Here is a 25,335-nt window from a genome sequence, read left to right on the forward strand (position 1 = left end):
TATTGAAAAATCACCTTTCTTTCCTTGTTTCTAGTTTCAACTGATGTATATCTGGTACCTTTAAAACATCTCCACTTTGGCTGGGCACGGTGGCTCATGCCTGTAATCCCAGCACTTTGGGAGGCTGAAGTGGGCGTTTGAGACCAGCCTGGTCAACAGGGTGAAACCAGGTCTCTATTAAAAATACAAAAATTAACCAGGTGTGGTGGTGCGTGCCTGTAATCCCAGCTACTCAGGAGACTGAAGCATGAGAATAGCTTGAGACCGGGAGGCAGAGGCTGCAGTGAGCCAAGATTGAGCCACTGTACTCCAGCCTGGGTGACAGAGCAAGACTCTGTCTCCAAAAAGGATGGGTAAATAAATAAATAAATTTTCATTTGTTTGCCAAAAAACAATTACAACTGCTTATACCTCAAAATAGCCCTTTCTCAACAGGAAAAGGGCTGGACTATAGCAAAAAAAGGAATTGCAAGTTAAGTGGCCTCTCGGATGTTTGATACAGTATTCTGAATATGACAAGCACAATCAGTAGTCGTCAAACATTTCTCTCTGCTGACTCACCCCCAACCCTCTTTTTACCATCACTGTGTTGATCTCTACTTTCTCCTTCTACCTGTTTACTGAATTCCATGAATTCAGTGCTTAGTACTGTCAAAACAGTAAGACTTGATAGAATACTGTGGGAACATATACAAATATATTCATTTTATCTTCCTGGGAAACTATATTTGATCACCCAGGTTAATGCTTGATAATTCTGCTTGCCCACCAATTTTAAAAGCTGGGGTAGAACACATCTTGGTTTTAAGCTTTTTCTATTTTATTCTTTAAGAGCCTCCATAATTTACTTGTTAGGAGTAAATCATATGTTTTAATCGAAAACATAATTTTTAATAAGGTGAAAATTAAAGCCAAAACTGTCTTAAAAATTAAATGGAAAGAAATGAGACTATACCCATTACTTCATTCTAAGAATAGAAGATGAGACCTGGCCCCAAGGCAGGCACAGCCTGGCTTTGAACCCTCCAGTCCCAGGTCAGAGCCCTGTGTGCTCCTGCGCCCTCCCTGTGGTCTTCATCATCCCTCAGTATTCACTGGAGGGACGAAGAGCCACTTCAACAATGTAGAAAATGCTTTATGGAAAAACAGCTGCAGCGATGCAGTCGGTGCGTTGCTGACACGTGGATTTGATATGTCAGCAAAGCACGGGATTAAAAACATGCAGCAAGCACACAGAGGATCCCGCCTCTTCTCTCCTCCCCCAGCACAGTCAGCCCAGTAAGGTTAAAAACAAAGAAAATCTCAAGAAAGCAAAGATGAAACAGAGCACATTCACACCAGAAGAGTGCTTTAAGTGATCCTTTAAAAATGGCATTGCAATCATTCTATATGGTTTTTAGTGAGGGTTTTGGGTACAAGTGTTTGATTTGCTTTGCCACCAAAATCTATTAGAATAACTGATTTACAAGAAATATTTTGATAAGATGATATTTAATAAAAACACTAATGTCCTTGACACTGGTTCAAGGGTTTGTTTTTTTTTTTTTTTTCCAGAAAACAGAGGCAAGTATTCAAACTGTCACGGAGAATAACATGTGGCCAAAATTAAATGTGGTTCTATCTCTCATAACAAGTCTTAGAATGATGCATCATACCAGCTGTCTGGGAACAAATGTATTTTGTTGGCATGGGAACAAAAGAATTAGTCTGAATTTTGTAAATAAACTGTGGTTATTAAAATTACTCGAAACAAACCAGAATAATAACCATTAAAAATGAAAAGTCAATAAAAGTCTTTGAATTACATTTCTGTTGCAATTCCTGTTTTCATAATGTGCTTTGGGATGAAACATAGCTTTGAGTTGTTAGTACTTTTAAATAGACTTCACTGCAGATGAGTTAGCCAACAGCAGCTAAGACTGTGAAGTTTTAAAATCTTTTATGGAAAATGGAAATTAAAGGCTTGGAAATCTGTAGAAGACCAATTCTTTTCAACAATTGTCACAATCGTTGCACAACTGATTTTCTGTCTCTATAGCATCTTCTTTTTTTTTTTTTTTTTTTTTTTTTTTTTTTGAGACGGAGTCTTGCTCTGTCACCTGGGCTGGAGTGCAGTGGCCGGATCTCAGCTCACTGCAAGCACCACCTCCTGGGTTTATGCCATTCTCCTGCCTCAGCCTCCCGAGTAGCTGGGACTACAGGCGCCCGCCACCTCGCCCGGCTAGTTTTTTGTATTTTTAGTAGAGACGAGGTTTCACCGTGTTAGCCAGGATGGTCTCGATCTCCTGACCTCGTGATCCGCCCATCTCGGCCTCCCAAAGTGTTGGGATTACAGGCTTGAGCCACCGCGCCCGGCCTAGCATCTTCTTCTTTAAGGCTATCTGTGACTCCATAGATTTGTTGGTTACCCTTGATGATGACTGAGGTGGTTTAAAGATAAGCAGTGCTTTCTACTGAAAGCTTTCAATTTATTGATTTTGGTTCTCCTAATATCCACGCTACTCCAGGATAGATCACTGGGCATTGTGGGAGGCAAATCAAGTCTTTGGGAATACAAATGATACCAGTTGTAATGGTTAACAGGCGGAAGGAGAGAAGGCGCTTCTAGAGACTTCTAATATTACCCGAAAGCTGCCTATACTAAAGGGACCAAGTTTTATTCTTTAAAAACCCAGAGACCCAAGAAGGAATCAGCAGAATGCTAAGTTCATCTGTAGAGAAAAATCAAGGACTTTTTTGGTGTCTTTTCTGCTTTGGCCTTCTTACAGGAGAGATTTGAAAGAAAAATCTGTCTTGCTTTAGAGGACAGCAGAAATGTGGGCTGCATGAGCAGGGCACTGGCATTTTGCTTTCTCTTCATCTTCCCCTGACCTGTGAACCCTTTTGGTGCTATAATGTCTGAGGAATAGCTGAGGGCCCAGAGAAGCCATGAATGATCCTAGCAGATGAAATGACCACCCCGGATGAAAATGATAAAAGAATATCTTCAATATATATTTTTTTAAGTCTAGACAAGAATACACTTAGAAAAAGTCACTTAGAATATATTTAGGAGGCCCAATACCAAGGGCCTGTGATCAGTACCCAAGCTCCCCAAGTTCAGCAGCTTTTGGAACTCTTCGTCCTCGAAGCCCCTGTGGCCTGTGATCCGGCTAATTCTTCCTCCCTCTTTCTCTCCATCTGTCACCCTCCCTCTCCCTCTTTCCATCCCTTCTCTCTTCCTCCCATTAATTCACCGAGCACCATTGGGCCTGATGCTGAGCCATATGCTGGGATACAAGGAGAAACATGACACAGTCCCAGCTCAGGTCCCACCCTCAGAGTGCACCAAGTACTGAGGCAGTTTGATGGAAAAAGCTTTAATCGTGATGGTGGGGGGATTTTAGTCCGTTCTCACACTGCTATAAAGATATTACCCAAGACTGAGTAATTTATAAACAAAGGAGGTTTAATTGACTCACGGTTCTGCATGGCTTGGAGGCCTCAGAAAACTTACAGTCATGGCGGAAGGGGAAGCACGCACCTTCTTCACAAGGTGCAGGAGACAGTTATTGAGAGAGAAAGGGGAAGAGCCCCTTATAAAACCATCAGATCTCGTGAGAACTCACTCACTAACACAGGAACAGCATGGGGGAAACCGCTCCCCATGATCCAGTCACTTCCTGCCAGGTCTCTCCCTCAACACCAGGGGATTACAACTCAAGATAAGATTTGGGTGGGGACACAAAGTCTAACCACATCAGGGGGCCACAGGAAGTGCTGCAAAGGCACAGCTAGATAAAAGTAGGACATCAGGTGGGTAGGGCTGGTTTGAGGATGGGGGCTCGGGAAGGCAAAGGCCTTACAGAGTGATTCAGTTCAACAAGCGCTGGTGGATGCCATGAAGACGACGGATCGGGCCCTTACCCTAAGGGGCGTAATGTCTAGTGGGAAATTCTCTTTGGTTTTCCTGGCTTTAAATTCTCCTGGCTCTGCTCTTCCTGCCCATTCCTTTTCAATCCTCTTTGCATCCTCCTCTATCTTATCTGCTCCCTTGGCTGTGGCCCTGCTTACCAATCTGCTCATGGCCCTCTTATATCCCTCTACGCTCTTCCTTGTCAATATTATCCACACATTCTGGGTTTCTGTTATATCCGCATCAAGATGACTCTGACATGCTTAAAGTCTTAGGGCTCTTTCTTGACTTCTGGATTCAGATTTTCATTTAAATGCCTCCAAATGAATGTCCTCCTGCTAGCATCTAGGATGAAACATCTAAAAAAAGATAGTGTCATTGTCCACTATACACCAGCTTATCAATTAAAAAACATGGTATTATTTTCAACATATTCCTTTCTTCCACTCTCTAAATCTCTATATTCTGTAAATTTTTCCTTTTTAAATTTTTCCTTTTTAAATTTTTCCTTTTTAAATTTTTCCTTTTTAAAAATTTAAATAATTTAAATATTTAAATAAATTTAAATTAAATAAAAATAAAAATATTTTTTTTTTTTTTTTTTTTTTTTTTTTTTTTTGAGACTGGATCTCCCTCTGTAGCCTAGGCTGGAGTACAGTGGCACAATCTTGGCTCACTGCAACCTCTGCTTCCCTGGCTCAAGGGATCCTCCTACCTTAGCCTCCTGAGTATCTAGGACTACAGGTGCACATGACCATACCTGGCTAATATTTTTGCTTTTTTTTTTTTTTAAGAGATGGGGTTTTACCATGTTGGCCAGGCTGGTCTGGAACTCCTGGGCTCAAGCAGCCTGCTTGCCTTAGCCTCCCAAAGTGCTGAGATTACAGGCGTGAGTCACCATGCTGGGCCTGAATTTTTCTTTCTTTTCTTTTCTTTTTTTTTCTTTTTTTTTTTGAGATGGAGTCTCACTCTGTCACACAGATTGGAGTGCAGTAGTGTGATCTCAGCTCACTGCAACCTCTGCTGCCCGGGTTCAAATGATTCTCCTGCCTCAGTCTCCTGAGTAGCTGGGATTACAGGCACCTGCCACCGTGCCTGGCTAATTTTTGTATTTTTAGTAGAGAAAGGGTTTCAACGTCTTGACCAGGCTGGCCTTGAACTCCTGACCTTGTAATCCACCCGCCTTAGCCTCCCAAAGTGCTGGGATTACAGGCATGAGCCACCGCGCCTGGTCTGAATTTTTCCTTTTAAATGCGTCTTCACATCTACCCTCTTCTTTCTACCCCTTTTGACAATATCCAGTTCAAGACTTCCATATTTCTCTTGTGACCAGTGATGTGAATTTTAGGCAAAAACGTCTGAATTGGTCTCCTTTCATTTCTTGTTCATCTTCCCTGCTGGACTAACCTTTCTAAAATATAACCTCAGTCATCTAGCACTCCCCAGCAAAGACAAAGTCCTCCATTGCTGGCAACTGCTTTCTAACGAATGACTGAACTGCTCAGCATTCCATCCAGAATTGGCTGGTGGTCCTGACACACACCACAGCGCTCAGTAAAGAGTAGATACTCAGTAACAAAGGATCCCTCTTCCCTTTTTTTAATGGATGAAATGAACAAAATGAACTTTCTGGTCTTGTTTTCCTCTTCACTGATATCACACCTTCTGGTCAAGATGTTACTCAACATCCCTTGAACACTCGGCATGTTCTGCTCCTCACTCTGCCCTCTAACTAGAATGTCCTTTCTGTCTGTTAATGCCCAGTCCAGATGTTCCCTTCTCCTCTATAAATAACTATATCACACATGTTGCATCTCTATGATGTTTTATAGTTTTTGAAATATTTTTACACACTTTATCTTGTTTCGATGTTCCCAAGAACCCTGTGGGAAGATATTTTTACTAACATTTTACTGATTAGGAACCCAATATCCAGAAAGGTTGAGTGGCTTACCCATGACCACATGATTAGTAGTGACAAAGGTAGACTGAGAACCAGCAGCACTTCTCCCACTAGATCATGACAGTCCTTGAAGCCTCTTCTGATTTCTTTTTTTTTTTTTTTTGAGACGGAGTCTCGCTCTGTCACCCAGGCTGGAGTGCAGTGGCCGGATCTCAGCTCACTGCAAGCTCCGCCTCCTGGGTTCACGCCATTCTCCTGCCTTAGCCTCCCGGGTAGCTGGGACTACAGGCGCCGCCACCTCGCCCGGCTAGTTTTTTTTCTGTATTTTTAGTAGAGACGGGGTTTCACCGTGTTAGCCAGGATGGTCTCGATCTCCTGACCTTGTGATCTGCCCGTCTCGGCCTCCCAAAGTGCTGGGATTACAGGCTTGAGCCACCGCGGCCGGCCGCCTCTTCTGATTTCTCTCCCTGTGCTTTGGTGAGGGTCTCTGGGACCCTGCAGCCCAAGAGGGAACCTCTTTCCCCACTCTGCAACTCCTAAATACACACAATTACCATGGAAACTGTCTTTGGTCACTAGTGTCTCCTAAATTAGTTGATGTGTCTAGGCCTTAAATATGAAGTTAGTTGCTGCAAAGCTGTGATCGAAATGTTAAAGTGTGACTTTTAGCTATTTTAAAATAATGTATGAGTCACTTGTGCCTGCACAGTCTAGGTCTTTAATGCTTGCAAAACCAGATGAGACTTAGAACTAAACCAGCTGGCTGCAAAAAATACTGAGCAGAAAACCAAAGAGGACCCCAGGGGCAGCCCAAGACAGCAACACAAGGTAGAAGCCAGGTGCCTTCAAGAGAAGGCTGGCAGAATGCTGATCCCTTCTGACCAGCTTTGGAAGGACCCAGTTCCCCTGAGGGCTGCAAGCTCTTGAAAAAACCCCAAATTAGCAAGTGCCACACACTGCCTAGGCAGTGGGACCCTAACCTTCCCCTGGTAAAAGATCCTCCCCTTCCTTCCCACAGGATCAGGGAAGATGGAAGGAAGGACCAGTGCTTGTGTTCTTTCTGCATATTGTTATTCTGAGCCTCCAAGCCATTTAGAAAAAGAACCAACTTCCAGCTGGGTGCGGCTCAGGCCTGTAAATCCCAGCACTTTGGAAGGCCGAGGTGGACAGATCACAAGGTCAGGAGTTCGAGACCAGCCTGGCCAATATGGTGAAACCCTGTCTCTACTAAAAATAAAAAAACTAGCCAGGCATGGTGGTGGGTGCCTGTAATCCCAGCTACTTGGGAGGCTGAGGCAGGAGAATCGCTTGAACCCGGGAAGCAGAGGTGGCAGTGAGCTGAGATAGCACCACTGTACTGCAGCCTGGGCAACAGAGCGAGACTCCATTATGGAAAAAAAAAAAAAAAAAAAAAAAAGAACCAACTTCCATTCCATGCCTGGGGTCTACATTTTATACACATCCCATTTACTCTATCAGACTGTAAACTCCCTGAGAGCAAAATCTGTAACTTATTCATGTTTGTTTCTTCTCAGACCTAACACTGTTTAGCAAAACATATCTGTTAAAAGAATAAAATACTTTGGGAGGCCGAGACGGGCAGATCAAGAGGTTAGGAGATCGAGACCATCCTGACTAACATGGTGAAACCCCGTCTCTACTAAAAATACAAAAAAATTAGCCGGGTGTGATGGCGGGCACCTGTAGTCCCAGCTACTTGGGAGGCTGAGGCAGGAGAATGGCATAAACCCGGGAGGCAGAGCTTGCAGTGAGCAGAGATTGCGCCACTGCACTCCAGCCTGGGCGACACAGTGAGACTCCGTCTCAAAAAAAAAAAAAAGAATAAAATGTTGAGTAAAAAAAGACTGAGTCTCCTGTGAAACACTCAGCATTGTATTTTATTTATTAGAACATCTCTGAAGTATTGTTTTTTTCTCACTAATTTGTTTAATAAAATATTCTTCTGGGAAACTGAGTGATCGACGTAATTAAAGCTATTCATACTTTCAAATTTTAAGATAGCCAGTTTGAAGCAGGGGTTTTGCTCTGTGAATGTTAATATCCACATATTGTTATGTTAGAATCTGACATTGTTTGGTGTCTTTGTTATAAATACATGCTTTACTCAGTGTTAAGAATACCAAGAAAACTTCTAGGCTATTTATTTTCTTCCTTTTCTTTTGTATAATTTATCAAGCCAAATTATCTAGTCTCATTGTGAATAACGAAACATTGTTTGCTCCCCATTGTGAATAATGAAACTCAGTGAATTTTAGTTTTACCCATAATATTTTAATCTGTACCTGCACCTGAGTGACAGATGGCATATATCCATTTTACAGAGTGTTTAACACAGTGGAAAATAACATTCTGGGAGTAAGCAGACCACTTACAGACCTACCCTGGGTCTGCCACTACTGTGTTGTACATTAGGGAAGTCACATCCTTCCTGATGACTCAGTTTCTTTGCACAATGAAGAAGTCTGACTCAAGGTCTGATCTCCCTTCTTTGATAAAATCTTGCTCAGATTAAACTGGAATTAGAAATTATTACCTCCTCTTATGAATAAAAATAATGGTGATTTTAAATTGCTGTTTATTGATCAGAGAAAACATCACGCTTTGGTAAAGCTGACTTAGACAATTTATTTCCTGATTCTATTAGTGTTATTCCTCTTGAATCTGCACAAGGAGCAAATTAACCCTTTGTGCCTCCCAATGAGTACACCTTCCCTGGGGACTCCGTGTGCTGATCTGTCCATGTGAGGGGACAGAAGAGAGAGTTGGTGGCACCAAGGCATGTGGTGGGCAACGAAGATGCCACCCACCAAGACCTGATGAGAAGCAGCTTTTTGTTCTTAATTAAAAACATAACTTTTAAAATGCTTCATTCATTTCTTGTTTTTATAGAATCAAAACAGAAATTTTTCTTAAATGAAAACCAGAAACCATTTAAACTTTTTAAAGCAAGCAAGTTAAAAAAAGCAGCTTAGGAAATTGTCTTTTGTAATTCTGCCAGTTTCAATTTTGATTCCTTAATGCAACTAGTATCAGGATAACAATATTTGCTTGAAAAGAAAGAGAAGATAGTCCTTAGGGGCTGTTTCAAACACATTTTAGTTGTTTGATTGGCTGATGTGAGACTAGCTACTGTTATTGAAGTTGCTTTGACGAACAACAAAAAAATACATTCATAATGTAACAATCTCAACATTTTAGATATCTTTAGTAAACTCATATTTAGCAGATCCTAAAAAGTGTCTATGACAATAGTTATAAATTTTTTTTTTTTTTTTGAGACAGCATCTTGCTCTGTCATCCCGGCTGGAGTGCAATGGTATAATCTTGGCTCACTGCACCCTCTGCTTTCCAGGTTCAAGCGATTCTCCTGCCTCAGTCTCCCGAGCAGCTGGGATTACAGGTGCCGGCCACCATGCCTGGCTAATTTTTGTATTTTTAGTAGAGATGGGGTTTTACCATGTTGGCCAGGCTGGTCTCGAACTCCTAACCTCAGGTGATCGACCTTCCAAAGTGCTGGTATTACAGGCATGAGCCACCATGCCCAGCCTAGTTCTAATTATTTTTGACTATTTGTATTAGTGTCACAAATTTAAAGGGGGACGTAGGTAAAATTCGGATAAAAGATTAAGTTAAATATAGATGAACAGTATTTGTTAAATATCTATTATTTGTTGTTCAGTTTAATTGAAACAACTGGCATTTTTTTTTTTTTTAGCTACACCCTAGGACCTTGTGGAAAGAACCCAACATCTCATGGTTACAAAGATTATGAAATATTCTGCTTTACCCATGGGTATTTCCTGACATTTCTTCGGTAAACTGTAGCCTAATAGAAGATATCAGGAATTAGTGTAAGAAATATTCTAAAAAGCTATTGTCACTACAAAGATGAAAGCAACTTTGATGATCAAAAAGAAGTCAATAAAAAAAGACTGAAAGTAGTTCCTGAATCCTTCTCTATTGTTCATTTGGGATTTCTTAATTTCCCTACTCTCAATGTATTATGGAATTTTCTGTGTGAAGTTTTGCCATGAATTAAATTGATGTCAACAAAAGTTTTACCTTAAGTCATATTTTACCACAAACTAGAGAAGCCCCAGTCCTCCAGGGAGCACCTTTTCTTGCCTTTAAGAAGCTTGTCTTTTCTCCTTCTTTTAGTTACAAGCGTCATCTACAGAGGATGAGGCTCAGTTGACCTTCAGTGACAATTAGATCTGGTGATTTGACATGAACAAATCCATGCTCCCATCTGAGGAGGCATTTTCATCTCCTTGACTTGGCACATGATGGGCAAGTCTGCTATGCTTGTGCTTCCTTTGCTCATTGCTTTTCTCTGCCCATGGAAAGTCAATGGCATTTGCTTCTCTACCAGGAAGCAGGAACACAATGTCTGTTTGCCTGCCATCCTTAATAAGTTTACTTTCTCTATCATTGCTATTCAGGTTTTTTTTTGCTAGATATGTAACTTGAGAATTGTCATGAAAGGAACAAAAGTTTGGAGTTCAGATAAACATGGATCTGAATACTCCTCTACTACTGTGTGATCTTGGATCTACTGCTGTGTGATCTTGGATGAGTTACTCAATCACTCTGGATTTTGGCGTGCTATTCACAAAACGCAGATAATAATAATGATCTTATGTGGTTATTGTGAAAATAAAAATGAACCAGTATGTGTAACACTTCTTGTATAGTCTCTGTCATCTTGTCAGCATTTGATAAGGTATAGTTATTATTAATTTTTTTTTTTTTTTGAGATGGAGCCTTGCTCTGTCTCCCAGGCTGGAGTACAGTGGCGTGATCTCGGCTTACTGCAACCTCCACCTCCCCAGTTCAAGCAATTCTCCTGCCTCAGCCTCCTGAGTAGCTAGGACTACAGGTGCCTGCCACCGTGCCTGGCTAATTTTTGTATTTTTAGGAGAGACAGGGTTTAGCCATATTGGCCAGGCCGGTCTTGAATTCCTGACCTCGTTGATCCGCCCACCTTGGCCTTCCTAAGTGTTGGGATTACAGGTGTGAGCCACTGTGCCCGGCCTAGTTATCAATTTTTTATTCTAGTATTATTCTATTTTGTTATCCTATACATAGACATTGTATAAAACGTATATGTATATGTGTATATTTATGCATATCTTATATACATGATATGTACATACATATGTGATATACATATGACACAGAGTTTATTAGCAAGTAGGAAGGAATTATAGAAGGGCAAGTCAATTCATTACATATGAACAGTCAGCATCTATTAGGTGCTTACTTTCATCATTTTGTACAATCCTCTACCGTGGGATCCTGTTTGTAAACATCTCCAGAGATTAAAGAAGAAAAAGAAGCTTCCCTGTTAGCCTTACTTTTGTGTTTCACCTTCCCTGAAATTCAGAATAAGCTAATATAATACGCCAATATTCTTGTACTGAGTTTTACAACCAAAGTATAAACATCTGTCAATTCCTATGACTGTTTCTGTACATAATGGATTGGTGGCACTTAGATCAATATTAGCAATGCTATACTCAGTGGCTGAGGACAATGCATTTATAAAGGGTTTCATCAAGATTCATGGTCTCTATTGATACATGTTGACTTTTTACTTTAAATTGTCAAAATTACCACTAAGTGCAATTTATTTTAACCAGAAGAGTTGGTGAAAATAATGCTGTCATTTAAAAATAAAATAGGTCATTAGCTATTGTCACAGCCATACTATTCTGGGTTAAATTACATTATTTTGAAAAGAATGGAAAGAAAGAGGAGAACACTGAAATTTAAAAGAAAACATGATTTATGCCTCTAAACAAAATAATATCCATTTATTTTGAAACGATGACATTGCAGACACTGTTGGCTGCATACTCAACACTCCATTTCCCTTCCTTTTTGTTCCAGTTTTCCTTCTTCTCCCAGTTTCATCACCAGCATGTGGGTCCTGATTACTCTAGGCTAGTTTTGTATACTCGGTTCTTTTGCCAGGGATTGGGTATGCCAGGCTAAGCATGTGATCTTCTCTGGCCAATGACATGGAAAGGGAGGGGGTAGTTTCCAGGAAAGACTTCCTTACGCATTAGGCCCTAGAAACTGGCGGCCCCTTTCTGCCTCCGAATAGTGCAGATCTAGGCAGGATGCCTGACACTGCTGCAGCCATCTTGAAGTTGCTTCTAGAACGAAGCCAGCACCGGCAGAGCCATGAGAATGCTTTACTTGTGGACTCCTTGTTCTGTGAGGTAATAAACTGCTTTATTTTTTATGTCAACCATGGGTGGGATATTCTGTTACTCGCACCCAAAGCATCATAACTGAAACAGGTAATGCGTAAACTGTTTTTTTTTTTTTTTGAGACAGAGATTTGTTCTTGTCACCCAGGCTGGAGTGCAATGGTGCGATCTCGGCTCACTGTAACCTCTGCCTCCGGGGTTCAAGTAATTCTCCTGCCTCAGCCTCCCAAGTAACTGGGATTATAGGCACCCGCCACCACACCAAGCTAATTTTTGTATTTTTAGTAGAGACGGGGTTTCGCCATGTTGGCCAAACTTGTCTCGAACTCCTGACTTGAGGTGATCCACCCACCTTGGCCTCCCAAAGTACTGGGATTACAGGAGTGAGCCATTGCACCCAGCCGCACACACTTCTTGACCTAGAGAAAGTAAACAGGAGAGTCAAATAGGAAAGGAGAAGGTACCTGTTCCTGTGACTCCAATTCTTTGTGTTGTAATTTTTTCTCTGCACATCGCACCTGATTAGAACGGTTTTCTAATTCATCTTGTAAAACCTGAAACAGTATAAAATAAAGATATCATTAATAATTAGCACACTTGAAAAAATAGTTTTACACCATGAACTGGCATTAAAAAGGCCTCAGATTTCTAGTTTATTACTCTTGTTCCAAAGCATTCGGGCAAACAATATCAGACTTTTGTGTGTCAGGCCAAGATGTTTTCTGCTTTAAGAATACCTAGTACAAAAATTTCATGGTTATAAAATAGACAAATTGGCAGATGTCAATCATATATTAAAATGTCTCATATCCTTCTAGCGCAGAACCACAAGCGTGTAATAAAGCATATGTAATAAAGCATAACACTATTGCAATGAAAATGGTTCCCTCAGGACACCTGCAAGATACACTTACACTCTGAATATCATTGTGACAGATAGGAATTGTAATATCTGACTAGCATAACATTTTTCAAAATTATATTATGATAATTTGAGTAAATTATAGTAGCCATAAATGAATTTCTTTATAAAGTCAGAGAGAATGGTATGGAATTTGAGGAATTTGTAAGAAATGGACAGAGGTGAACTCTTTCAGTTGCCAAGTAGCTGTTTGAAATAGAATTCAGGTTGATATGGGAAACAGAAACCACAAAGACCAATAATTATCACTGCATCAATTACTATGTTAGGTAAAGAGGTGAACTAGAAAAAGATCTTGTAGTTTCCATGTACTATTTCTATAATGACACTGGATTGTCCATTCAAACAATCCAGTGTCATTATAGAAACACTACATGGAAAGTTACAGTGAGCAGAATGCATGGGGTGGTAACAGCAAAGGTGTCAAATTCACAAAATTCAGTTCATCCAGTCAATATTAGTGAGTTCCTGCTCTATGTCAAGAATTGAAATAGGTACTCTAGACATAGCAGTGAAAGAAAATAGACCAAACCAAACCAAACAAAACAAAAACCCTGGTCAGGCACAGTGGTTCACATCTGTAATCCCAGCACTTTCAAAGGCTAAGGCAGGAGGATCACTTGAAGCCAGGAATTCAAGACTAGCCTGGGCAACATAGCAAGATCATTTCTACAATTTTTTAAATTTAATTAGCTGGGTGTGGGGGTGCAAACCTGTGGTCCCAGCTACTCAGGATACTGAGGCAGGAAGATCACTTGAGCCCAGGAGTTTGAAGCTGCAGAGGGCTATGACTGTGCCACTGCACTCCAGTCTGGGTGACAGAATGAGACCCTGTTCTGTTCCAAAAAAAAAAAAAATTCCTTGCATTCACATGCTTAGATTATAATGGGGTGGAGGTAGGCAATAAGCAAACAGTAAGTGTATTATATATCTGTGATGAGTGCAGAAGAAAAATAAAGCAGGGAAGGGGACATTCTAGAGTGGTGTGAGGAAGCGGGGATTGCAATTTTAAACAGATTGCAATTTTAAACAATTTTAAAAAGGTGTTTAAATTTAAACACCTTTAAACAGGTCCAAGAAGGCCTATCTGGGCAAAGACCTGAAGGACAAGAGAGAGCAAGTCACATGTAAACTTCCACAGGAAGAGCCTTCCAAGCAGTGGCCGCTGCATGTGGAATGACTCCGAGATGGTATGTTTGTGGAAGCCATAAGGTCACTGTTGAGAGTGAGCAAAGCAGCAGCAGTGAGGTCAAGGACGTAACAGGGTTCAAGTCACATCAGGTCACATGGAGTCTCGCAGGTCAACAGCTTTAGATTTTGCCTAGAGGTGGACAGGAAGCTGCTGGGGGGTGGGGAGCCGGTGCTGCTTTCATTGCTGTCTGAGGAGCAGACTGAGGGGCAAGGCAGAGGCAGGGAGTAGAGGAGAGGCAGGGAGCAGGGTGGGGAGGCCTGAGAGGAGCAGACTGAGGGTCAAGGCAGAGGCAGAGAGCAGGGGAGAGGCCACTGCAACACTGGGAAAGGGAAGATGGAGAGCGGGGCCAGGTGGTAGCAGCTGATGAAGGAGGGATCAGGTCCAGGTATGAAATAGAGTTGATGGCCCTGAGACAGTGGAAGCAGAGAGCAATAAACAGGACCCCAGGGATTCTGGCCTGAGGAGCTAAGACTGCAGTTGGCATTCACAGAGACAGAACAAGTGTTGGGGGAGAGGAGCTGGAGCTCAGCCTCAGCTGGGTTCAGTTTGAAATACCTACTACACATCTGGGTGGAGACATCAGTTCAGACACAACGGCTAAGTTAGTGTCCATTAAAGATTCCTGCAACACAATGCCAGTCTTTTTTATGTCCAGATAAATAGTGGTTCTTAACCTTTCGGGAGGTTCTAGACTCCTTTGAGCATCTGATGAAAGCTAAGTAGTTACTCCCTAGAAGGAGAAAAACCATAGTTTTATGATTTTGCTTTTCACTGTAGGGCATTCCTAGATTGCCTGAAGCCTATCCGTGAATGGACCCCAGGCTAAGAACTAATTTAAAAAGTGAAATGGTCTGTGAATGAGCTTGCATGCTTTAGGGTGTCTGAAATGGTTTGTGAGTGAGCTTGCATGCTTTAGGGTGTCTTTGATATTAGACTTGATTATAAATCTACAACTCAACCAGGTCTGAGAATGAGCTTGGAAATCTCTCCATTCTTGAATTGTCTATAATTCTGTTGTGTTCTACTTCCAAAAGGATGAATGCAATAGTTCCTGTGCTTGTTGATGAGGTAGCCTTCCCCCTGCCCCCGACTTTCATAGCTACCAATAAATAGGATCTCATCAGCTTCTCTTATGGCATAATTGGGGAAAGTAATGATTACTGTATCGGGAAGAATATTTATCCATTTTTTTGTCCCCACTTTTTCCTGCTCTCTAATCCATCCTCACACCACTGTTACAGTGATCTTGTTAAACTTAAATCTGATTATGTTGCTCCCTGACTAAAATGCTGAAACAACACTCCAGCCCCGCTGAGAGACAGCTCTCACTCCTTAGCATAGCATCCAAGGGCCTTCATCAACTGGCTTGGTCTCCAGTCACGCTGTGCCGTGGGAAGCCTTGGCGTGCCGTGCAGATGTCATTACCAGCAATAATAACAGGAGCTATCATCCACAGAGTGGATTTTATTTTTAACCCTTACGACAATTTTATGCACCCAGTATTATTCATCTATGTTAGAAAGGATGTAACTGAGGCTCCATGCAGTTAACTACTTTGCTCAAGTCCATGTGGTTAGCAGTAAGGCACTGGACTGGAATTTTTCTTTTTTGGGGGGAGGGGGGGTGGAGTCTCGCTCTGTCACCCAGGCTGGAGTGCAGTGGCACAATCTCGGCTCACTGCTACCTCTGCCTCTCGGATTCAAGCAATTCTGCCTCAGCCTCCAAGTAGCTGGGATTACAGGCATGTGCCACCACGCCCAGCTAATTTTTTGTATTTTTAGTAGAGACGGGGTTTCACCATGTTAGCCAGGATGGTCTCGATCTCCTGACCTTGTGATCCACCTGCCTCAGCCTCCCGAAGTGCTGGAATTACAGGTGTGAGCCACCATGTCCGGCCTGGACTGGAATTTTAACACATTTCTGTAACTTCAAATTCAATATGCTTGTGCTACTCCATGCTGCCTCTTTCCCACTCTGTACTGATTTTCTCTTTTCTTTGCCTGGAAGTCCCTACCGCACCTACTCTGCTCCATGATGTAATTGCCCTGATCTATACAAGAGCTAAGTATGGACTTCTCTGGACTTTCATCCATCTAGTGTTTAAGAGAATTAATTTACATGTCTGGGTGGCATGCAACTGTCTGCACAAAACTGCAGCTCAGGGATCTCCTTTCTTCATCTCTGCAAGCCCAGTGACAAGCCAGCTCAATGCCTGGTACACAGGTGATACTGAATTCATGTTTGTGGAAGGAACTCATAAACATTTGAACTCTACTCCCTAAAGATATTTACTTCAATCATCAGGGCTTCTGACTGTCCTTCATGTGGCACATTTAACCGAAGGTGATTATGTGTCCTGAGACACAAAATATACAAGTATATCCTCCAAATATCGATATCTATCTCTGAACATACACACACATATCATAATAATAATAATTGATAATATATTGTCTGGTTTCTGCTACAATATAAAATACTCCTTTAATTTTTATTTTTTTTGCTTTTAATTTTATTTCACAGAAAAGAAAGATGGCGTGCCTCTCCCTTCCCTTAAATGAAGAGTTGTTCCCCACCTCCTGGCTTCTCTCCCTCCTTGCCTTCACCTGCAGAACCCTGAGAGTGCCACACTCGGCATCCCACATCCTCCCCCATTCACTACATACCCCGTTACACCTGCCCCCTGTCCCCACTGCTCTCCTGAGTCAGTTTTCACACCAGTCACTTGTCATCTCCCAAATGCCAAAGCCAGAAGCTAACTTTCTTCCTTTTTCCACAGAAGCATTTGGCCCTACTCATGCCCAATTGTGTTTTTCTCTTGAGTTTTGAGGAAATAATTCTGCTCGGTGAAGTCAAGGGATTAAAAAAAAAAAAAGAGGATGCTGCAAAAGTGAAAGCCAAAGACAACAGGCCTGGAAAGAGGGTGGTGGATATGGAGAAGGGGATGGGTGCAGTGGAACCATTGACAGGGCATTGGAAAAAAGGGACTCAGAGATACCCCAAGGCTTTGAGATGGAATGACCAGAGAATAGTGAATTCTTGCTAAGCACAAGTCAGAAGCGGTGGGGCTGTGTGCTTTCTGACATGCTGGGCTGAAGGTGCTCGTGGGACTTCAAGAGGAACTATTGCTAGAGTCTGAATATTTGTGCCCCCTCCAAATTCATATGTTGAAATCTTAACCCTCAAAGCTATTAGGAGGCAGGACCTCTGGGAGGGAATGTCCTCAAGAATGGGACTGGTGCCCTTCTAAAAGCTCTGAGTGAGGTCCCTGGCCCCTTCTACCATGACAGGACACAGCACAAAGATGGGTGTCAATGAACTAGGAATCAGGCAGGCTCTCCCCAGACGCTGAATCTGCTGGTGCTTTGATCTTGGATGTCCCAGCCTCCAGAGTTGTGGGAAATAAGCTTTTGTGTTTAGGAGCCACCCTGTCCAAGGGATAATGGTACAGCAACCAGCGCTCACTAGGACCCCTAGCTAGCAGATCACATTGCTCAGTGGGTCTGAAGAGTGGGGCACGCTCTCAGACAGAGGTGCAGAGGTTCTAAAACCTGCCCTTTGGGTGATGCCCACATTCAGACAGGCAAAGGAGGAGATGGAGGCCCAGAAAGCTGGTGAAAGTCCAGATAGGCAGGAGGCAATTGAGGAGAAGTTAGGATGACATATTACGGAAATCTAGCTGAAGGAAAGTTCCAAGGAAGGCAGCGTAGCAAAGTAGATCTGATCCTTTTTCCGTACTTCATATAGTGAACAGACTACGAAGTCAACTATGTTTTATCAATATTATTAAAATGGAATTCAAATTACATTCGCTTTTCAAAAAGGCAGGCCTTTAAAAATTTCCTCATAAAGACGTAAAATGTGATCTTTCTAAAGTTAATCAGAGAAAGCAGTTGTATTTAGAAATGACTTTCGTTAACTATTAAAGATCAGTTAAAAAAATTGAAAAATCACCAAATAATATTTCACTTTCAAAAAAGTCAAAATGTACTGCATGAAAGGAAAATGACAGTTTATACTGGCGGCTGGTCCTGGTTTTATATTCTAAAAAATTATTAGGTTATTAGAGTTCCAACCTCAGAATTTGACATAAGGACTATGTGAAAATGACCACAATTGCTCAGTAAGTACAACCAGGGACTTTAAGTTGTGTCTTCTTTACTCAAAAAACCTTCAAATTTGACATTTCACACACACACAAAATCACGACTTTTAGTTTCTTCCTGAGAAAAGCCCAAGATAATTAAAGAATAGAATGTCCCACACTGGGTCAAAAATATAAAACAAAACCCAACTTGAACAGTTAAACTGTTTATTCTGCAGAACTGTCCCTCCTCCCCTAACTCTGCAGTGTTAACTGGCATCATTACTGAAAAGACAGTTCTTTTCTCCCAATTAAATCTGCCTTTAAATATGATGTAAGTCAGCTGGCTGTGGGAAGCCACAGCACTCCTGACTTTCAGAGTGCTTTCTCCTGGTCGGGAATAAAGAATGACGCTTTCCAGAAGAAAAATGTAAATGACATAATAAGCTTCACAAGAACAACGAGCGCACACTGCACTCTTTCAAAGGGAGAGCGTTGTAGGATAATTTGATTTGTTTGTTTCGAATCTGAAAATAATGAGAGCAAATGAAAGTGTAAAAAATGGAACATGTTAATGGGCTCCTCAGGGTGAGGAAAAAGACCTGGGAGCTAACGTGCCCACTGAATGGCACCTGTGACAGTACGGGGCTTTTCTGTGAGTTTGGGGAAAAAAGAGTAACTAGTCAATTAAAATGCTATTTTAATAAAATGTATGAACATAATTCAGCTCAAGCCACTCCTTAACTTGTAAAACCACGCATTAAGGAATTATTTGGAGTCTTATTAAAAAACAAAGTTGGCCGGGCGCGGTGGCTCAAGCCTGTAATCCCAGCACTTTGGGAGGCCGAGACGGGCGGATCACGAGGTCAGGAGATCGAGACCATCCTGGCTAACACGGTGAAACCCCGTCTCTACTAAAAATACAAAAAAAAAAAAAAAACTAGCCGGGCGAGGTGGCGGGTGCCTGTAGTCCCAGCTACTCGGGAGGCTGAGGCAGGAGAATGGCGTAAACCCGGGAGGCGGAGCTTGCAGTGAGCTGAGATCTGGCCACTGCACTCCAGCCTGGGCGACAGAGCGAGACTCCGTCTCAACAAAAAACAAAAACAAAAACAAAAACAAAGTTTTCTCTTGTAGTTCTGAGTCAGTTAAACAAGAATACAGTGATGGCAGACACATGCCTTTTAATAATGAATAAATGAAACACAAATTCATTTTAATTATAAAGTGGTTAAAAGGTTATTTAATAAAGGAAAACTTTATTGGAAGAGAGATATACTATGTCACAATGATAAAAAGAAATTTTTTTAAATGTTTCCAGAATAGAAGGTATATAACAGAGAGAGGCTTTCAGATGTAGTATTGTAGCAAGACCAGACATCTTTCTAGAGATTTCTGATCTCGCCTTTGGCCCACTTCTTAGCCAACTCCATTCTAGCAACCCAAGAGCTGTTACCTTACTACCCTTTTCCCAACAGGCTGTCTAAGCATACAAATTGGTCTTCAGCTTAAAGCTCAGAATATCAGTACTCTAACTTCATATCAGAGAATACAATTTCAAACTCTACTTTCCCATCTTTATCAAAACTCCGTGTATGAGAAATTTGGAAAAATCCACTTGCAAATCAAGACAGAATCATCAGCAGTAGAAAAGTCACCCTTCTGAGTCAGCGGTCCTGGAAACACCATCCTAGCAGAGTGGACTCCAGAGAAACATTCTCTTACACATTTTCTGTCATGTAGCTTGTAGGGTCATGTTCTTGCCCCCTTTTAGAGAGTTTCAAAGCAGTTCTCATTGAGTTGAAATGTAATGTGTTTGACACATATTCTGCCTCATTCTGTGTTGTTAAGTCTTGATAAAATGCTAGTAGTGCCTGGCCTTTTTACAAATCATCATGAGGTCTATGAGCACATTTTTCTGGGCCTGCCATACCTGAAGGGGCAGAGGGTAAATGGATCCTTTCCTTGGTTCTGTTCATAGGTTCATCCACATGTCCTCTGGGAAGTAGGAACCTTGAACGCTATAGTGTTCTGTTATTTAAAATAAACTGGATTGAACCATATGTAAGCAAAAAGAGTGTTGATTAAAGTTTTGCCCTATATAAATATAAAACTGGGGTCGGTAGAGTTGTGGATTTTAAGGGCCTTGGGTACAGTCTGTGGCCATGAAACAAGGAACCAGCTGAACCTCCGCTGGGTGAAACGCAGAGAGGGGACTTGCGAGCTGCAAGCTCTGCATAGCTGAGTTTTAACAAGAAGAAAAAGCCAGAGTATTTATACTAAAGATGCTGCCAAGAAGAAGTCACCCTGGCAAACTGCAGGAAATTGCTGAAGCAGGGTGACGGGCAGACGGCGGTTCTGTGTACTCTTCTCCCTACTTTTGTGTATGTTTAAAAGCTTCCATAATAAAAAGTCAAAACACTGAAAAAAGAAAAAAAGTCCCACTTAAAAAAAAATGAGGTCATCATATCCTTTCCTTCATGAGGCTTGAATTTACTATCCTACTTTGGAGAAAACAGATGATTCATTCGCCACTCAGTGGGCAGGAGGGATGCGGGAGGATTTACCCCATGAATGTTTTGAAGACAGAATGAAGAGACCAGGGGGTAGGATGTGCATATTTTGACTGAAGGAGAAGATAACTAGAAAGGGAAGGCCTATTTTTATTTTTATTGAGGTATAATTTGCATACAATCCAATTCAATGTTTATTTTTTCATGGTAATGGTCTGTTTTCCATTTAAAACATGTAAGATGATTTTTAAATGTATGTCATAAAATATTTGTTAAGTTATAAAATCTTGACGTAAACTTCTCTTCCCCTGGCTGCCTGGTCCTTCAGACAGGCGTGATGCCTGAGCTGTGACTGCAGTGAAGAGACACTAATTATAAAGGTGAAATAAGGGTGACTCTCATTTAAACCTTAATTACCTTCTTAATAATGCCCGCATTTGTTTAAGCAGCATTACTCCAATTCAGTCTATTAACTGGGCTGATAATATTTCTGATGAGGCCTCCTTTTGCAATGTAAATTGACACCGAAACAGTAAATGTTTTTCTTTCTACTACTGTTAAATGAAGGCTAAGGTAAAACACAAATAAAGCAGTAAAATCTTGCTCTATTTTCATGTGAGATTTACAGACTTTTTTTTTTTTTTTTTTTTTTTTAATCATATTGTAAATGACTAGGACAAAGCAAGAGGATCAAGCCCTGTCATCCACACAAGGAGCGGTAAATCTGGGGCTACCGAAAGTGACACAGTGGCAGCGTGACATTTTTACTGGGTGGTCTCATGGGCTATTTACCGAGGCCACTATAGTTTCTGTTTTATTATTATTTTTAAATAGGCTAAATCTACTAACAAAAGTAACTAGTCTTCTTCAACTGAAATGCCACTCAAGATTTCTTTTAAAGCGATTTCTTCATTCAGACCTACCCAGGATGAATAACAAACCATAAAAAACAGTTTTATTAGTGATTCTACAGTCATGGAAAACGGGTTATGCTGCAGATCTAAAGCCAGAGCCGCAGTTACTACTGCAGAGGCCACTAATGTATTCATAGCAGAACTGTATAATTTTTTTCTCCTGTGGCTTATGTTCAGGTTTTTGGTTTTTTTCACATTCCAAGCAACATTTATTTTTTTTTCTTAAAAAAAAAAAAACCCTGATAATTTTGTCTCTTTTGTGATATTGATGTGAAGGAAAAGAGATCTTTGGAGGTTTTTACCCAATACAAATGTTACTCCTCACATAAGGCAAAATTCCTTTCACGTGAAAACTTTTTAGTTGTTGTTGCGACAAACGACAACCACATGGACGAGAAACGGCACTTGCATATGAGCTGTTGTTGTAGTACTTATTAGGCTACTGATTCAACATAAAAGGCAAAAAACTGTGGACACTATACAGAGCAAGAGTTTTTCTTGTTTGTTATTCTCCAAGTACAAAAGTGTTCGTGTTTTCTCTTTCCTTCTCTCTCTCACCTATTTTCAGTCCTTCAAATTCCTAAAGGACTTCCTTTAAAGGTCCTAAAAATGCACTTTTTAAAAAAGTTAATGTTTCCTGGTCTTAACAGGGGTTCCAGGAAAAGAAATCATGTTATTTCAAGACTTTGATGATCTAAGGAAGCCGGAATCTCCTAACGCACCTCATTCATGTTTTCCTAGTCACACAAAAGACCATCCTGACATTACCCCCATCTCCTCTTAAAGGGGCCAGTCTGTTTCTACTCAGGAAATTCAAAGCACATTTCCCCACCTTCGTCGCTCGAGACAACTTCACTTGTGAACAAGTTCTTATCTCGGGTGGTAGAAATCTAGGATCAAATTCAAGAACCACAGCTAGGATTTTGTAAGATAGAGGCATTTCCTTGTCTGGCCAGGGTGATAAGTACTGGAACTTGAGTTCAGTCTCTGCGGAACAGAGTGTTAACTGTTAAATCCTCACAGACCACCCCTCTTCAGTGCAAGTCCAGGGAAGAGGGAGGACCCATAAGCCATTCATTTAAATTTCGATTTTCTTACAAAGAGTAATCATACACACATGCCATCCCCTGAGCCTGCAGTATCATTTCCAATCCCCTCCACCAGACTGTATTTCTCCTCCATGAAAACTGAAGTTAAGATTCATTTCTTCCATGAAATATTTCCAACACAGATTAAACTATTTCCCATTGTCATTATATTCCCTATATGGTAACATATTTATAGATCTCTTCCTATTGTGAATTTATCTAACTTCTTTTCTCATTTTAGGCTCTGAACTTCACAAAAGCAACAGCCTTTGCCCTGCCATTATTTGTTAAATGGTCTCTGAAATGCTTGGGAAAGTGTTATTTACACTACGGTAATGAGCATTTACTGGTAACATTAACCAACTCTATAAAGAGCAAGTTGCCTTTCATTTAAAACAGTTGGGGTACTCCCACTAAAATTCTAGGATTTTTTTCCCCCTTTAAGCTACATTTCCTCTCATTCTGTCCCTAGAGAAAAATAACTGAGTTTTATCCAGTCTGCTCCCTCCAGTGTCAGAAATGGCCTCCCTTCTTGTTTTTTAATAATAACACATCTATCAGTGCCCTTTTTTTCACGCACTAGAGGGCTGGTCACCACTGTTGCTCTCTCCCTTCTGCTATGTCCCTCTCAGGGTCTACACTGGTATGTTGTCTTTACCCATCTGCCCTTCAGGAAATTGTCCACATTTCTTTTGTTTGTTTTAAGAGATGGGGGTCTCACTATGTTGCCCAGGTCAGAGTACAGTGACTCACAGGCGTGATCGTAGCACCCTAGAGCCTGGACCTCCTGGGCTCAAGTGATCTTTCCACATCAACCTCCCAAGCAGTTGGGACTACAGGGGCACGCCGGCTGTTTTTGTTTTTCTTGGCCACATTTCTCAAGTGTTTGACTCCAGTACCCTTGTTTCTCCCTCATTAGTGAACTCCTTCCTCATCAGTGATCTGATTTTGGTTTCTAACTAATTATGAGACTTGTTCTCTGCAAGGTCGCAATGATTCTCTTATTGATGATCCAGTGGCCTTTTCCACAACTCGATTCTCCTGGACCTCTCTGTTGCACTGGGCACTATTAGAACGCTCTCCTTCCAGAAATCCTTCCCTTTGACACCACCATGTCATGCTGTCCTCCTCCTTCCCACATGCTTTCTGCTCCTCCTCCTCCTCCTCCTCTTCTCTCTCACTTGTGGATATTTCCCTAACTAGGTTCTTACCTCTCTAGTCTTCTTTCTGTACACTGTGTCCTTTGGATCATTAATTTTATAAGTTAATGGAAGTATTTCTATATTATGGGCATACAGCATGTACTAGACGTGGTACTAAACAATACCCTCAAAAAGCATCTAATCTAATGTGTATGGCAAGCTTATAAAGGAACTATTACAATGCCACATGAGTACTGCTAAAAAGAAGTCTTACCAAGCATTGCGACTGAACACAGGAGGAAAGCAACAAACGCCGGGGAAGGTTTACACAGTGAGCTTCCTTGAGGAGGCAACATGGGAGCTGGAGGGTTTCCCAGGAGGAGAGGAGAGGGGTCCTGGGGAGTCAATCGCAGAGGGAAAGACACGAAGGCATAGACCTGCAATGCGTGTTGGCTACACTGAAGGCATGGCCAAGCAGAGGGGTGGCTTTGAACCAGGAGAGGCTGCCTGGGTTGCATAGAAGGGCCTTGTGTGCCAGGAGGACTACAGACTTTACCCTGTAGGAATGGGAACCACGAAAGTGCCTAAGATGATCAGATTTACAATACAGGATGAATGTTCAGGTGACAATGTGGAAAATGGTGGCAGGAAGGCCTGCTGGGGACAATTAACAGAGTCTTGGCAAGACATGGGTGAATCTATGGGACAGGACAGAGGCAAGGATCAGTTTCCACTCAGCCCTCTCAGTACACAAGAGAAAATCAGGCCCAGAAAAATACACCCATAAGCTTTATGATCATTTGTAAAAAGGCCAGGAATACAGAATGAGGCTTAGGACATTAAATTTTTGGTCAATGAGAAATGCTTTAGAAACTCTGAAAATGAAAAGAATAAAAAAGCACAATTTTACAGACCGTGTAACCAAATACGCAAGAAAATCTGTCTCAGGAGTTCACTCTGTCATGGCTGGGAGGCCTCAGGAGGCCATACAGTAACACGTGGGAGATGAGCTTGATTTGGATAGGAGATGGTAGGAAATGACGGGCCTGGGGGAGTGCATGTGCCAGGATGGCAGCAGGGCCACAAGACAGGTTGCAGGGCTTGGTCATGCAATGAATGTGCCAGGTGTGAGAAGGAGGTTTAAAGAAGGACTCTGAGGCTTTCAGCATAGGTGGCTTGGGTGCTGTCATCAACTAAGGCAGAGAACACAGTAGAATTAAAATATACAGAAAGGAAGGGGAAAACTAGGCTTCTGCATGACACGGATTCAACAGGAATGATGATGCCAATGGCTTGACCACTAAAGTATGGTGTCAAAAAAGAAACCATGGAAGGAACAGTTTTGGGGAAGAAAGATCATGAGTTCCATTTTAGAGCTACTGAGTTTGAATGCGTATCAAGACATCCAGCTCCCTGCCTGATGGGCAACAGAAACACTAGCTCTAA

At 41.6% G+C, this 25,335-nt stretch overlaps 1 protein-coding gene across 15 annotated transcripts in view; it reads right to left on the bottom strand.

The window, feature by feature from the left end:
- The window catches only part of CEP112 (centrosomal protein 112), a 569,199-nt gene that overhangs the window by 42,639 nt on the left and 501,225 nt on the right, over nucleotides 1-25,335 (bottom strand). For all 15 annotated transcript variants that reach the window (XM_010379988.2, XM_030923682.1, XM_010379989.2 and 12 more), the window contains one exon: nucleotides 12,502-12,591. In XM_010379988.2, the coding sequence (XP_010378290.1) occupies nucleotides 12,502-12,591 (90 nt within the window). The remainder of the gene's footprint in view (nucleotides 1-12,501; nucleotides 12,592-25,335) is intronic.

Source organism: Rhinopithecus roxellana, chromosome 19 (genome assembly GCF_007565055.1).
Source record: "Rhinopithecus roxellana isolate Shanxi Qingling chromosome 19, ASM756505v1, whole genome shotgun sequence".
In the NCBI taxonomy this organism is placed as follows: Eukaryota; Metazoa; Chordata; class Mammalia; order Primates; family Cercopithecidae; genus Rhinopithecus; species Rhinopithecus roxellana.